The 16,066-nt window shown below is 37.8% G+C and overlaps 2 protein-coding genes across 2 annotated transcripts; one reads left to right on the top strand and one right to left on the bottom strand.

The window, feature by feature from the left end:
- Positions 1-2,678: 2,678 nt before the first annotated feature.
- On the bottom strand, positions 2,679-6,877 carry LOC114361312 (zinc finger protein 761). The gene is made up of 4 exons (XM_028316306.1): positions 6,763-6,877; positions 5,931-6,135; positions 4,102-5,521; positions 2,679-2,845 (listed from the first exon to the last, which is right to left on the bottom strand). The coding sequence occupies exons 2-4, from the start codon at positions 6,128-6,130 to the stop codon at positions 2,816-2,818; spliced, it is 1,650 nt and encodes a 549-aa protein (XP_028172107.1). The 5' UTR covers positions 6,131-6,135; positions 6,763-6,877; the 3' UTR covers positions 2,679-2,815.
- A 389-nt stretch (positions 6,878-7,266) lies between these two features.
- LOC114361310 (acidic fibroblast growth factor intracellular-binding protein-like) lies at positions 7,267-13,802 on the top strand. The gene is made up of 7 exons (XM_028316304.1): positions 7,267-7,407; positions 7,939-8,035; positions 8,937-9,038; positions 9,460-9,541; positions 11,971-12,116; positions 13,054-13,153; positions 13,671-13,802. Exons 1-7 carry the CDS (start codon positions 7,323-7,325, stop codon positions 13,800-13,802), a joined length of 744 nt encoding a protein of 247 aa, XP_028172105.1. The 5' UTR covers positions 7,267-7,322.
- Positions 13,803-16,066: the final 2,264 nt, after the last annotated feature.

Below are 16,066 nucleotides of genomic sequence, written 5' to 3'. Positions count from 1 at the left end.
AAAATAGAGTACAATAGATATCATGACTACAAAAAAATATTATTGAGATAATTTTTATACAGTTTATTCCCGTCTAAAATAGGTGTACCGTATAAGGTACAGTAGGTCTATGCATGAGCAAATCGTGCGAAAAATAAAATTTAATTTTTATTATTTTTATTGTTTCAGGCAATTGATGCTTCACTTTATTGCCACAAATCATGAAATATTTAATAATTTCAGCAAACATAAAGCAATTTTGGTATTTTTCTACTACTGTCTTGTCAGATGACCGCTAATGATGATCAGACTGACGAAGATTTAGGCGATAAAGATAGTGTCAATGTAAATAATAACCCTCAGAGTTTTCTCCGATGGATTTGCTAAATTTCCATCGTCGTGTTGCTAAATGCGATTATAGATAGCAATAAACGTAATAAATCAGAAGAAGCCAGATCTTCTTCAGCTATCCTCACTAACTTCTGAGAAGGTAGGAAAAAAGAACCAACATGTGGTTAGTATCACAGAAAACGTCTTACAAGATATGCCAAGTGTGATACTAGTGATTATATGATTTTATTTTTATTTTATATCATACAAAAATAAATAAAAATCTTCTTTGAACAACAACTATGTTTTGCTTGCTTATAGACCTACTGTACCCTATATGGGACGGGCTCCCCACGGCCCCCTATTTATGGATTATTTTTTTAAATATTTTTTTCATGATTTTTGGGCTTCCCTTTGTAAGTTTTTGCTGAAAAATCAATTTTTATTTACAAAAATAATTATCGGTCTAAATGGGTTAAACCAGCGAAAAAAAGGAAATACTAATATAACTCCACTAAACAAATAAATGCTTTCTTGCATTAATAATACATTTTCAGCTGCTTTATATTACAGTTATGCTCGTTACAATAACGAGTAAAAGAGACACAACATAAAAAGTTACATAATTATAAAATAATGTTTTCTTTATTATTTCCATTACAAGTAAATAAAATAAAATCAAACCCAATTGCACAAATATTGATAATAATAATAAATAACACAATGAATGATTAACAAACATAGTATACGATTAGTAGGCGGTTATAAAGGTGAAATAAATTTCATCTTAAGTCCGGTCGCCGAGCGGATAGTATTTCGTACAATGACCCCAAGCTACCCATCCTTATCGCTCGCGGCTCTACGGCCGTCCGTCGCACAGTGAGTGTGCGAGCGCGACAGCAATATAATTACGCGCGAGCGATAAGGATGGGTAGCTTGGGGTCATTGTACGAAATTCATGCTCGGCGACCGGACTTTAGGCAGTGCAAAAACAGTAAAGACCATTCCAAGTCGAGTTCAAAAGCCTGTGATGTTATTGGTAACTAGTTTTCATCTTCACATTTTTCAAATTCTGAGCTTGAGTACTAACTCAGTCAGTGCCTGAGAAATGTTAGCGGCACTGGATGCTCTGTCATGTTATACACCATTACATTTTTATCACCGAAAAAATTTTAACAGGTTATGTAGAAACGTGTGAAAAATTTATAGCAGAAGAAAAATAAATGTTTTTCATAAAGTTAATTTTTTAATTAAATTTTCTTTAGTCCGTATTTTTCGTGTCACAGCTGGGTCACTCCGCTGCTCGCTAGAGTAGTCGTACGCGCTCGCATATTGCCCCGATCTGTTTGTCTCGCTCACGCCTCGACCACGCTTCCAGTGTTATTATTACATACTTAGCTAACTTAGACCATGTTGAGTTCTAATAAGTGTTACATTATCTTACGTAAATAGTGCTAACGACGCGTGTGTCTATAAATTACCAATTTTAGGATGAAATTTTGAGTAACTTTATTTAACTTTTTTTTTGCATAAATAGGATCAGTATCAATAACTCATTACCCAGATTTTTTTTTCGGTGATAAAAATTTTGTGGTGTATACCTCAGGCACTGGAGTTAAGCACTATACCTTATAATACATATTGTGATTCTTTAACAGTGTGATGAATAAACATATTTTGAATAATACAACAAGGTAAAAATCAATCTAATATTACTATCCTAAGAATAATGTTTGAAAACTGCGTAGCGTAGGTAAAGATACTACAAGACTTTTTCATTAAACTTTTACATCATTGTAACGTTATTATAGGCTATTTGAATAGAGCTATTAAGCACTGTCTTATGTAGTTTTTATAGGTACTATTTTTCAATAAAAACGTGTAGTCTGATTGGCTAGCAACGACATACATTTATACTAAAGTCCGGTCGCTGAGCAGATGGAATTTCGTACAATGACCCCAATGAGTAGCTTGGGGTTATTGTACGAATTTCTATCTGCTCGGCGACCGGACTTTACCCGTAGACAACAGACTTTCAGTCGGCCTATAGTTTTGTCGGCTCTAATTTGTTTATGGAATCGGAAGATACCAAATCGGCCGTTTTGTGTAGTGGTTCAGAACGGACTACTATGCCGAGAGGTCCCGGGTTCGATTCCCGGCCGGGCAGAAATTGAAGTGATGAATTTTAATTTCTGTGACGGGTCTGGGTGTTACTATGTATAATATGTATGTATTTAAAAAAAAAGTATATAAGTAGTATATCCGTTAAGCTAGCACCCATAACACAAGCATTAAGTTGCTTACTTTGGGGCTAGCTGGCGATGTGTGAAATTGTCCAAAGATTTATTATTATTATTAAATCAGTGTAGTGTGCGTACTTCCATACATGTTCATACTGACTGATTAACAGCCCGACCGACCCAACTATCGGCCGACAAAAAGTGTAGACAGCAGGGTATCTATGTTAATACTAGACAGTATCAATGTTAATAAACACAAAAACTTATTATAAATGTTCGATATGCAATTTTAGTGCCTGAATCNGTCAGTCAGTTTCTCCTTTTATATATTTATAAGAAGATACTTAGCTAACTTAGACCATGTCGAGTTCTAATAAGTGTTACATTATCTTACGTAAATAGTGCTAACGACGCGTGTGTCTATAAATTACCAATTTTAGGATGAAATTTTGAGTAACTTTATTTAACTTTTTTTTTGCATAAATAGGATCAGTATCAATAACTCATTACCCAGATTTTTTTTTCGGTGATAAAAATTTTGTGGTGTATACCTCAGGCACTGGAGTTAAGCACTATACCTTATCCCAACTAATATTATAAATGCGAAAGTAACTCTGTCTGTCTGTCTGTCTGTCTGTTACGCTTTCCCACTTAAACCTCTCAACCGATTTTGATGAAATTTGGCATAGAGATAGTTTGAGTCCCGGGAAAGAACATAGGATAGTTTTTATCCCGATTTTTGAAACAGGGACGCGCGCGATAAAGTTTTTCTGTGACAGACAAAATTCCACGCGGGCGAAGCCGCGGGCGGAAAGCTAGTAATACATAAATTGTGATTCTTTAACAGTGTAATGAATAAAAATATTTTGAATAATAATACAACAAGGTGAAAATCAATCTAATATTACTATCCTAAGAATAATGTTTGAAAACTGCGTAGCGTAGGTAAAGATACTACAAGACTTTTTTATTAAACTTTTACATCATTGTAACGTTATTATAGGCTATTTGAATAGAGCTAAACACTGAGTCTTATGTAGTTTTTATAGGTACTATTTTTCAACAAAATCGTTTAATCTGATTGGCTAAAGCCTGGTCCGTGAGCACGTAGAATCCCGTCCAATGACCCCAAGCTGCCCATCCTTGTCGCTCGCACGTAATTATGTTGCTGTCGCGCTCGCACACTCACTGCGGGCGCGCGTCGCACAGTCGCGACAGCAATATAATTACGCGCGAGCGATAAGGATGGGTAGCTTGGGGTCATTGTACGAAATTCCATCTGCTCAGTGACCGGACTTTACCCATAGATAACAGACTTTCAGTCGGCCGATAGTTTTGTCGGCTCTAATTTGTTTATGGAATCGGCCGATACCAAATCTGTGTACTGTGCATACTTCCATACATGTTCATACTGACTGATTAACAGCCCGACCGACCCAACTATCGGCCGACAAAAAGTGTAGACAACAGGGTATCTATGTTAATACTAGACAGTATGAATGTTAATAAACACAAAAACTTATTATAAATGTTCGATATGCAATTTTAGTGCCTGAATCTTGTTATCGCTGACAATCTTAACATCGTCTTTTATATCTCCATGAAAACGGGCCATGTGGTTACGAAGCAACGTCTTCCTTATAGATCTATACCCACACTGAGGCACCGTACAATGGAACGGTTTGACCCCAGTGTGGGTTGTCTCATGAGAGAGCAAATTCTCTTTCCTTGTAGCTAAATAACCGCAATACTGACATTTGAAACCGTCACCGAGGTGTACCGCTGTAACATGTTTCTGCATCTCATATTTATGCTTACAAATATACTCACACTTCGTACACTTGTACTCGTAGTGAGACTTCTGATGCATAACGTATTGACACTTGTAGTTTGTTGTGAACTGGCATAAATTACAGCTCATAGGGACTTTAGATTCGCTTCGTTTATTGTGCAACGCTATCTGATCTTTAGTTTTCGTTGCAAAGTCACAATTAACACATTTGTACGGACGAATCTGGGAGCTTGTGTGGTGTCTCTGAAAGTGTCTTTGGACTGACGCTTTGAAACGCGATGTGTAGTTACACATATGGCATAGAAACGGTCGATCCTTGTTCTCAGATTCTAAAACTTGAATGTTCTTCCATTCTACGAACCCATCTAGCATATAATTATGTGTTGCATGATCTTTTTCTTTTGCTTTTTCATTTTCTTCCTTCAGGAANTTCAGGAACTGAAATTCTTTATTTGTGGTAGTTATTGAATCGGTTGGTTGGTCTTCCATTTCTAGAGGTATTTGGTTCTTTTTATACACTTTTGTGTGAGTCCTTTTATGTTTTTTGTTTTCGCACATGAAATAAGTTTCGAAATCGCATGACTCGCATTTCAACATCTCTTTTTGTTTACTTCTAACCTTATGAGCGGTCAACCTCCAATTTACCTTAGTTGAAAAATCGCAATATTCACACTTGTTTGCTTTGTCCGAAACCTCATTGTGTATTTTGGCCATATGCCTAGTGATGTGGCCATCATATTTCGTCACAAATGGACACTTATCGCATTTATAAACCATATTATCGTTGTGCGTTTTACTGTGTTTAAGAAAGTTATGCCTGTACGCTGTAGTATAATCACATTCACTGCATTGAAACTGTTTGTTATCTTTATGCTTTCGCATATGAGCGTTCAGGTTCCATTTGTAATAAGTAGTATAGTCACAGGTGCCACATTTATAATTTGGTGACGACCTCATTTTGCTCAACTGCTCTTCCGATTGGTGTTTTATAGCCATATGCCTGTTCAACGCTGTAGGATATTTTGTGCTGTAGTCGCAGAGTTCGCAAGAGTTTGGCTTCACTCCTCCGTGACCCAGTTTGTGGAGCTTCAAGCAGTTTTTGTACGTTGTAGTATAATCACACACGTCACATTTCAATAGTGGTTTTTGTTTCTTTCTTGTTGATTCTCTGAAGTGGGTGCTGTGAAAATATAATAATAAAAATAGTAAATTTGAGAGTAAATTGAAATAAATGATTACTGCTTTAAATATAATTTAATGTTAAACATATTTGACATAATTTGAAGTAATTATAAACTAACTTGTCAAAACCCTGGACACACAACACACAACTGCTTTCTCATAGAAATTAAAGTTACTTTTGGTTTCTTTGTGAGTCAGTCTTTATACAAATGTTTAAAAAGCTATTATGGTTAAAATAATATGTTGTCAATGATCAATCAAATACATAAGTAAATATTTAATGTTCAACAAAAATATTCAAGAAGCGCAGTGTAAATGTCCAAGGATAGTTATATTTATTCAAGACGTAAAAAATAAATTTAACATCTCATCTGCATCAGTTGTTTTTACGAGTAGAAAATACTTACATATCAGGTTCAACGACGATATTGCTCGGGGCTTCTTCTTCCATCTCGACCTTCACCCAGACACTCGTGAACATGTTCATGACGTTCTCTTTCAACATCGGGTCTTGGTTATCAGAATCTATGGGTTCTTCTATGGCAGGCACTTGGAGGATCATACAATCCTGTGCATCGGTTTCTTGGGATGTGTCCGGTTGATCCATAGTTACTGAAAATTTAAATTTCATGAGTAAAAAAACTGATGTAAGTGCATTTTATTTATTTAAACTACAAGCACATAAAACAGTGTACATAAGGCGGACTCAATGTCTTTCGGCATTTTCCTCCAGTCAACCATTTGTGATGTCATTTTGTGGTTGAGTAAAATGAATAGGCACTTTTGGATATGGAAGAACTGTAAATAATGCATACTTTATTATTTAAAGAGCGCAATTAAGAATTATTATTTCATGTTTTTTGGAAAACAGAAATGTGTATTTAAAAAATAAAAGTAGCTCCTCTTTTAAAGCGAGGGTGTTCTGCGAGTAAATTCAGCCCACATACTTTTTAGTAGGTTGGTTTGAAATGCAACAAAATAATGTAAAATGTATTTCTGTCTTTAAATTGACTATTTACAAGTAAGTTTTACCTAAGGTTGACCAAATGGTTCGATGAGATAGTAAATTCGTACTAAAACGAATAAATTTAACAGCAAATGAGGACATCTATTTCAATTATAAGACAAGACATGAAGACATAAACATCTGCAATCACTTCCACTTTTTACTAAGAAAATAATCATTTTGGGTCCGTTTTACAGGTTTCTAGTCATAAAAAAGATAAGAACTTAACTTACATGGTTAAATTTGTTACTTTATCGGCATTGAAAGTGTAGTTTCACAATAAAAAGAACAAAAAGGCCAAAAATCAATCGACTCGCACAAGCCTCAAATTGTATTTTTTTTGTAGCCGATGACAGATTTGACGGAAAGGATTACGTTCAAAAACCTAAAGATTTAAAAAAAAAATTGGATTTTTTCTGATTACAAAATACTTATAGATAGTTTTACAAAAGTATTTCGCAACTATAATGAACTATAAATCTTGCCCATTTCGGGCATTCTTGCCATATTCTTGCCGACCTTGCCGTACTATTTTCGTGAACTTCGTGAATTTCGTTTTGAAATTCGTAATTCTTAGAAACTAAAATAAAAAATCGATTGGAAAAATAAATCGTAAAGATTCGTAACAAAAGTGTTCTTAGCTTTTTTTTTGTATGGCAAGAGTCTCTTGTCACCAGTGTCATTTGTGGTCATTTGTGATCAGCTGTCAAAATAAATCTGCCCAGTGCCAGTGCCCGATTTCTATCAAAACATTTTCGTATTGGAACTCTAAAACAGCAAAAAAATATTAAAAATGTACACAGAAGTAGACGTATTTGTCGGTAATTATACTTTAATTGATCCCGAGATATATCAGCTGTGGATTGACGGTTGTTCCTGTAAGTAGGTATTTCATTAATTTGATAACCACATTCTTGGTAATATTATACCACAAGATAAAATCATATTAGATAACTATTTTTGGCTGTGCTCGAATGTTATGAATGCCAGCATTACGATTAGCATTCATGAAGATATGTAGCATAAAATAAACATAATTTTTAATCCTGTTGTTGATATGTTTGTTGATATTGTATACTATGTACTAGGTTCACGTCCCGTGAAGTACAATAAAATTGTGTTTAATGTACCTAATAGTTAAGGAAATTTACAGCCTCTTATTCCTATTAAATGGTTCCATAATGTTGGTACACACAACAGCACATCAGTTTGTCTGTCGTCTGTACATAAGTAGATGTACACAACACAAGACAAGAAAAGAAAGAAATACTCAAAAGAGCACTATTTAGGCAGCCTTATCCATATAAAGCACAGGTTTATTTTACAGTTGGAAAATATCATAAGACCCATTATTCAATACTGATAGAATGTAGGAATAGGTACGTCAAATAACCAAATAAATATTTCAGCCAGTGAAGCCGTGTCTACGTTGCATCAGAGAAACATCGCTAAACAGACCGGAGCGTCGGTGGAACTGATTGCCAGCGATGTGTTGGATCATTACCGGTAAATAATCACCTGTCTTTGTCAATTTGGTACGCTGTATAGTTGTTTCACACTGAACTGTCCCAGCTATGACATTGACAGGAGGGGACCACCATTAATACTAATAATATGGAGTTACTAGCGGCCGCCCGCGACTTCGTACGCGTGGAATTTTGTCTGTCACAGAAAAACTTTATCGCGCGCGTCCCTGTTTCAAAAACCGGGATAAAAACTATCCTATGTTCTTTCCCGGGACTCAAACTATCTCTATGCCAAATTTCATCAAAATCGGTTGCGAGGTTTAAGCGGGAAAGCGTAACAGACAGACAGACAGAGTTACTTTCGCATTTATAATATTAGTTGGGATTAGTCCCATTTTTTGTCAATTAATATTTCAGAACCGTTTGACTTTACACTGGATCCCTAAGGCTACGGTCTCCTATAAAAGCTATACGCGGCGACTAACGTCAACGTCAAACGTTCCTACTTCTAAACGCCGACATAAACGTCTGAAAGACACCACAACACAACAGCCCCCTTAGACAAAACGCACTTTTTGATCGAATCGAAAATCGAATCCGTCAAAACTCCATACAAAAAAGGGGCTTTTTGACCACTTTTCGACTGGTTTGCGATTATAATTTGCACTTTGTCTAGACCCACTGTACATTTCTACAATCAGCATTGTGACGTGGCCTACGGCTTTTACAGGAGACGAGGAGACCACGACCTAATATGAGCCCTATAAGTGTGATTTACCAGCAATCTGAGGGCTGGCCTAGGGCGGCAAATCTGTAAATCCGCCACTGCCGCATTGTCTTTCAGACGTCGACGTCGGCGTATGGACGTCGACAGGAACGTTTGAAGCTGACGTCGTAAACCCGTATAGCGTTTAGTAGGATACGTATGTTTTGTTTTTCAGCACATTTGCCCTGTTGGAGCGACTCCTCACAGTCCCATCGAAGTTATCCGAGCAGATGATCTTCCAAATTGACGAGCAGACAAAGCAGATGCTTATTGAAAAGTAAGTTACATGGTAAAAGAAACATCTGATTGTTTCCTGGATAGGCCAGGACTTTAAAGGTCATAGCAGACTTATCAACTCTGAAAGGGATCAACACCGTATCGCCTATCCTAAAATGCAGTGCCCGACAGGGTCCATAATTGTATCTTACCTTACCAATAACACCTTTTGTAAACATTATGGAAGCAATAAACTATTGAGTATTGAGTATCGCGAGCTGTCATAACCTTTCGCACGCTGTCAAACTCGAAGCGAGGCGTTGGCGTTACGGTGCCGATAAGTGTGCGTTGCAGTATGAGTTTTATTACAAAGAATATTGACCGCCTCGAGTTGATACGGCTACGATCCCTTTCCGGGTTGATAAACGTCCTTAAAGCGGTTGTCCCCTGATCGGACTAAGTTGAGAAAATGTTTGTTTTAGGTATTACGATTTGGACGATGCAGTCATCAGAGAGTTGTTGGGAAGAAAATTGTCGTCGCGGCATCGGAAGGATCTTGATGAGGTTGGTAATCATCATCAGGTCATTTAGTCTCCACTGCAGGAGAACAACCCTCTCTAATTTACCAGAGGCAAGATTTCCTGCTACCTTTATCAGGTCGTCGGTCCACCTTGTGGATGGACGTCTAGGGTTTCTGATTTCTCGACTTATTTTTTTTCTCGAGTTTCGGGAATTCTCGAGGCCGAAGTCTCGAGTTTTCTCGGGTCTCGAGTTTTTTTATTAAAACTGTTGAAATCGGCTGAAATTTAATAAAAACACAGGTTTTTTTTTCATCTAATATACCTACTTTTATTGCACAAAACTCAACATTAGAATTTAGTACCACTTATTTGGGTAAGGAAAGAAAGAAAAAATAAAATATTTCATAATTAATATTAACTAATAATCATTAATTAGTAATTAATGAAAGGAACAAAAGTCATAAAGTCGCGTGTAATTTATGGATAAATATCAATAAAAATCTGAAGCTACAATTGAATCACTTGTTTTCCAAAGAACACTAGTCCAAATTAACAGCAAAATTACGATAATAAACCTACATTTATAAACAAAAAAAAACCTAACCTAACAGACAGTTAACATATTTTTCAATCTTTAAATCAGTCAGTTACACAGACATAATAAACATAGCATACCTATTACCTACTCGTTGGTGAACATTATTAGTTTCGATTGAGATCATTACTTGCAAATCAAATAAGTTAAAAAAGGAAAGACGGGCCAGTCTAAAAGCACTGTTAACCTATAAAATAATTAAAAAAAAACTTATTTTTGTCTAAGAAAATAGGTTTTCAAGAATATTAAATCTTCAAAATCGAAACTCGAGAATTCTCGAGCTCCGGTAAATTTTTCTCGTCTCGAATGAAGCCAAATTTCTCGAGTTTTCTCGAGTTCGAGAAAGCTCGAGCAGAAACCCTATGGACGTCCCACGCTGCGTATTCCGAAGTACGAAGGCGCTGGATGCAGGCCGCTACCAACCGTGCAATGTGGAAGTCATTGGGGGAGGCCTATGTTCAGCAGTGGACGTACTATGGCTGAAATTATGATGATGATGATAAAGAGGATTTTTTTTAATGATTTTTGTCTTCAAGTCGCCTTTTATGATATCAATGTTTGTTTTGTTTCCTCTTCCCGTGGATGTCGTAAGAGGCGACTAAGGGACAAATGCGAGCATCAGGCCTCCCCAACCCGTCTGGCCAGCGTGGGGAGTGTAGGACAAATCCTCTTGCCTCTGGTCAATTAGAGGCATGCTCCTGCAGTGGAGACTAAAGAACGAAATTAATATAATCACGAAGTAACTGAGGCGGTCAGTATTCTTTGTATGAAACTCCATACTGCAACGCACAGTACGCACACTTATCCGCACCGTAACGTAAACGCCTCGCCTCGCGACGAAAGGCGATACGAATTACGATGTTGATCCCTTTCTGGGTTGATTAGTGTGCTTACCTTAAATGACCTGACGATATAATTGAAATAAAGTTAGGTCACCGAGCAAATCGAATTTCGTCCAGTGACCCCAAGCTCGCCATCCTTATCGCTCGCGCGTAATTATATTGCTGTCGCGCTCGCACACTCACTGCGGCCGCCCGTCGCACAGTCGCGACAGCAATATAATTACGCGCGAGCGATAAGGATAAGCTTGGGGTCACTGGACAAAATTCTACGTGCTCACGCACCAGGCTTTAGTTTATGTTGTTGAGTGTTATCGGTACACGCTAAATGATCCATGAGTGCACACGCACACTACAATAATGCCTTACGGATTGCTCGGACCACACTCCCCGTACCCCGCGCGACCGAGACCAAACATTGGTGGGGCGCGTCCGAGTGGATGACACGATCTATAATTAGCAATAAGAGTAGATGCCATTCAAATGGCAATGCCAGATTTTGTATGGAAGGTGGCGTCTTTTTTTTTTCGCGCGGCCATCGACCAAACTTTGTTTTTTGATTACAAAATAGTGTAATAAACCAAACTCACTATGGAATGTATACCTCTAAACTCAGTCTGAACTGAGTTACGAGCATTAGAAGTTTGATGATTTTCATACTAGATTTGCTTTTTCCGCGCAAGTTTTGTAAGAAATTGCAACAAAATTTTGCGCTATTTTTTATTGCGCTGATTCTGCTGCATACTGATGTCTGGAGCCTTTAATGGATGGTATTGTTTGTTTACACATACAATGTCACTATTTTGTTGCAATTTCTTACAAAACTTGCGGGCAAAAAGAAAATCTAGTATGTAAAATCATCAAACTTCTAATGCTCGTAACTCAGTTCAGACTGAGTTTAGGGGTATACATGTCATAGTAAGTTTGGTTTATTACACTATTTTGTAATGAAAAAACAAGGTTTGGTCGATGGCCGCGCGAAAAAAAAAGACGCCAATTTCCGGCATTGTCTTTTGACTCCTATTCTAATCACAATAGGTGTCAGAACGTTCTGGCGCGCCGCTGCGTTGTTGTCGCCGTCAGTTTGACAACGTGCGTCGCGTGTTCAAGGCGGTCGAAGAGATACCAGGCAACGTGGTGTCAAATATCCGCACCACGTTCTTACTGTCAGAACCGCTAGCTAAGTGAGTAAAAATATAGGCATAATGTGTGATATGATTTTATTCTGACTCAATCACAATCATGATCCGGATAATGATGTATGACTTATATCACAGAATAATAATAAGTACTACGTACAGAAGGTTTACTTCGCAAAGGTATTTAAAAAAATGCATGCTCAATGTCATTAACAATATGGTGCAATTTAGCCTGTCTCACGAGTCAAGCACCATTTTGTTGACAAACGTCAGTGATCGGTACTGCGCCGAAGCCATAGGGCTGACTTCGGTAAAATGATGTGTGACGTGAGGTGCCAAACTGCAGAAAATGGCGGAGGAAATACATAATTAAGCATGAATTATCACCACTTATTTACCTCTCAGTGTCTTCAGGCAACTTAAAAAGTAAATTCTGTTTTTATTATTATTTAGGCAGTTAAATACTGCACAGTATTTAGTACACCATTTTCATTATTTTTATCCATACACAAGAATACGCGTGCGTGAGTCAATGCTCGCTCGTATGTGAGGCCTTGTCGAATAGTATCCTGTAGGTGGGCCATCGTGCTTGTTTTGTTTTCGATGTAAACTCGCGGAGATGAACAGGACTGCTTATATGATTTTATTAACACTTCTCTTAATCATAATTATGCGCCTATTTAACGGGGGAGCCGGGTGGGCTCTAGCCTCAGAATGGTCTACCCAAGGATGTTGGTCTTTGAAGATAACTTAACTTTTAAGTAACAACTAAGCCTGGACACCTCTTCTTTCTCCTCGGCATACATCAATGAGTTTTAAGCAGGGCAATTGAAACCTCGCCTCTTGATTGGGCCATTCTGCGATAGTCATTAATCATAGTCATAATAATGATCAAGATTGTAATCATAGTCATAATCATGATCATGATTGTAATAATAGTCATAATCATGAGCAATGTAATAGCGAAAACATTTTTTTACAGAAAATACGGTGCCGTTGTGTTCATAGCGTGCATGCGATTCGAAACGGCCAAGAGGAAGCTGCAATATCTGTCGTTCAACGACTTCTATCATTGTGCACAAGTAAGTAGAATTTGTATATTTTGTATACAGGGTGTAAAGAATTGGGTACTTGACACCACAGTCTTTCCCGAACATTATAATCCGAGCCTTTTCAAGGCGAGAGTGAGAAGGACACTTACAGGGCAGATATGTACCATCCTAGACTGCATCTCACTTATCATCAGTAGCGATTGCGGTCAAAAACTTGCTTTGTTCTGCGTAAAAAAAGGAAATTCTATTATAAATAACGATATGCCTACCTCTGTGTGACGTCACCCATAACCAGTGTGAGTGCGAAAGCAAAATGTGATATGCACTGTTTTATTATTACACCGCCTGCCACGAGTCTTTGCGCAGAGTATAGTATACAGTGTGGCAAGCAAATTTTTGGAAATCTTTGAATGCAGTTCTATTTCTTTTCAAAAATAAAGGAATGTTTTCTTTGAGAAAAATTTTCTATCTACTATATTAACAGTACTTTCCATCCAGGTGGCATTACAAAATTCCACCCTGTATACATTTTTTCCTTTCTCAACAGGCTATAATGGGCAGCTGGACATACAGTTGCACAGGACCAGAGTACTACGATACAGAAATGGACCGAGAGTTCCTTCTGGAACTCAGGGAGTTGAGGATCCTGCTGGATAAAGAGAAAGAACATAAGCAGTAAGTATTATTTTATTAAACCTTCATTGTTGCCACCATATTTTAAACTTTTTAAGATAACTTACAGTTCAAAACCTAGGTGAAAACTAGTTTTTCCTGGGTCATAAAACTATATAGGTACCAAATTTTATCAAAATCGAGTTTAAGCGTGAAAAACAGACAGATGGAGTTTCAAATCAATTGAATTTATAATGTAGGTAAACATGGATGGAAACCGTGCGTTGTGGAAGTCATTGGGGGAGGCCTATGTTCAGCAGTGGACGTCCTGTGGCTAAAATGATGATGATGATGAAACATGGATTACCAATAATTTAATTTACTATTTGTTTGTTTGCAGTTTAATTTGTATGCGCCTCAAGCCGAAACTCCTAGAAAAGTCATACCAAGAACTGGAACTGAACTTTAGGTGAGAATTTGTTTCTAAGAATGTAAGCCAAATCCTTCATTAGCCGACTGCGTCAGAAGGACGGTTATGTTTTTGCCTCTGGTGAATAGGGATGTATAAAAGGTTTTTTTTTTTCTTTATTTATTTAGGGACTTTTACATAGATGTACGTCAGTCCCATCATAACCTAACATCTTGTAAAGAAAAAAGGTAAAAAGGCAAGAGTTTGAATTAGTCCGTCAGTTGACTTATCAAAAAATACTGGACACGTATTTTTTACTTTTAAAAACTAATGAAAATTGAAGATAAAGTTCAAAAGAGGCCCATGACGTCAAGGAGTGCTTAAAAGTGTAGCACTTTGTGACGTCACGCGGATCTTCAACGCACCATAACTTCGTAATTCTTAAACTTACTTGTTTGATTGATAATATAATTGACGGACTAAAAGTTTTTTTTAGGAAACTAGCCTATTATAGACGTCCTGCGGAGACTACATGACCTGAGGTGGAATTGTGTAAAGCAATCGTAATCATTTGACAGTTCATAACGTACGATTATGCTGTCAAACGCTTTGTATAACTGACTTTATCGTACGTTATGAACTGTCAAATGATTACGATTGCTTTACACCAGTGTTTTTCAACCTTTTTCATGACGCGATCCCCATAGTATGAAAAAAATTTTTCGACCCCCCGACCGTTTGCTTTTTTTTCATGCCTTTTACAAAGATGTTGTAGGGACAGAATTCTTTAATCTATACAACATTTAGAGTAGGCGCACACCGTTGATTTTTAGTTGGCCGATAGTTGTGCCCGATTTTAATTTGTACTAGCTTTCCGCCCGCGGCTTCGCCCGCGTGGAATTTTGTCTGTCACAGAAAAACTTTATCGCGCGCGTCCCTGTTTCAAAAACCGGGATAAAAACTATCCTATGTTCTTTCCCGGGACTCAAACTATCTCTATGCCAAATTTCATCAAAATCGGTTGCGAGGTTTAAGCGGGAAAGCGTAACAGACAGACAGACAGACAGAGTTACTTTCGCATTTATAATATTAGTTGTAAGTTGTATAATATTAGTTGGGATGAAGAATCGGCCAAATCGAATCGGCGTAGTGTGCGCACTCCCATACATGCCCATACTGATCAACTGCCCGACTAAACTATCGGCCGACGAAAAATCAACGGTGTGCGCCTACTCTTATGCATTTGCATAATTAGATTTCGAATAAATCTAGGTTTAAAACTTCTCTGACTTTTTTACTGGGGTAGTTTTTACATCCTTTCGCGACCCCCCAGGGGTAGGGTTGCCAGGTCCAAAAACACACTATGTGCTTCATTTGGCCGGACATTTTACCCTAAAAGCCGGGTGCAATTAGTGAGTGCTATCATCATCGGTTGCCTAACGTCCTGATGCGTGCGTGCTTTATTCTGTGGCTCGACTTTCGCCTAGCGCGGCAGCCAAATAAAAAGCCTAACAAAAGCCGGACAGGCCGGACATCGGTTATTTTGGCCGGACACGCAATCAGAAAGCCTAACTATGTCCGGCTTTATCCGGACGCCTGGCAACCCTACCCAGGGGGGTCGCGACCCACAGGTTGAAAAACACTGCTTTACACAATTCCACCTCTGATGATGATGATGTTTATTTCCCAGGTTATACACTCGGGCTCTCGTGGGCCTGGCGTGCAACTTGCATAGAGGCCGCGAGTTACGATCGTTGTTCATTGACCTTCTGGAAAGGTAAGCATATACACTATACAGGATTGATATGATTGTTACCTGTTGTGTTGACTTACTTGACTTAAGGTCCTGTTGGCGGTGGATGTCTTGCAGTTCATAAATGAAAAGCCGTTTCTTCAAAATGGACTGTATTTTAAATTAAACC

The sequence above is a fragment of the Ostrinia furnacalis genome, unplaced genomic scaffold (genome assembly GCF_004193835.3).
Source record: "Ostrinia furnacalis isolate ACB-3 unplaced genomic scaffold, ASM419383v2 OfSCF5553, whole genome shotgun sequence".
NCBI lineage: Eukaryota > Metazoa > Arthropoda > Insecta > Lepidoptera > Crambidae > Ostrinia > Ostrinia furnacalis.
This window is presented reverse-complemented; position numbering and strand designations above follow the sequence as displayed.

Excerpts from the sequence above, each read along its gene's own strand:
- LOC114361310 (XM_028316304.1), top strand. The coding sequence starts at position 7,323 with ATGTACACAGAAGTAGACGTATTTGTCGGTAATTATACTTTAATTGAT. Across the intron at positions 8,036-8,936 it reads GATGTGTTGGATCATTACCG|CACATTTGCCCTGTTGGAGC; the intron begins GTAAATAATCAC and ends TTTGTTTTTCAG. Across the intron at positions 9,542-11,970 it reads ATCGGAAGGATCTTGATGAG|GTGTCAGAACGTTCTGGCGC; the intron begins GTTGGTAATCAT and ends TAATCACAATAG.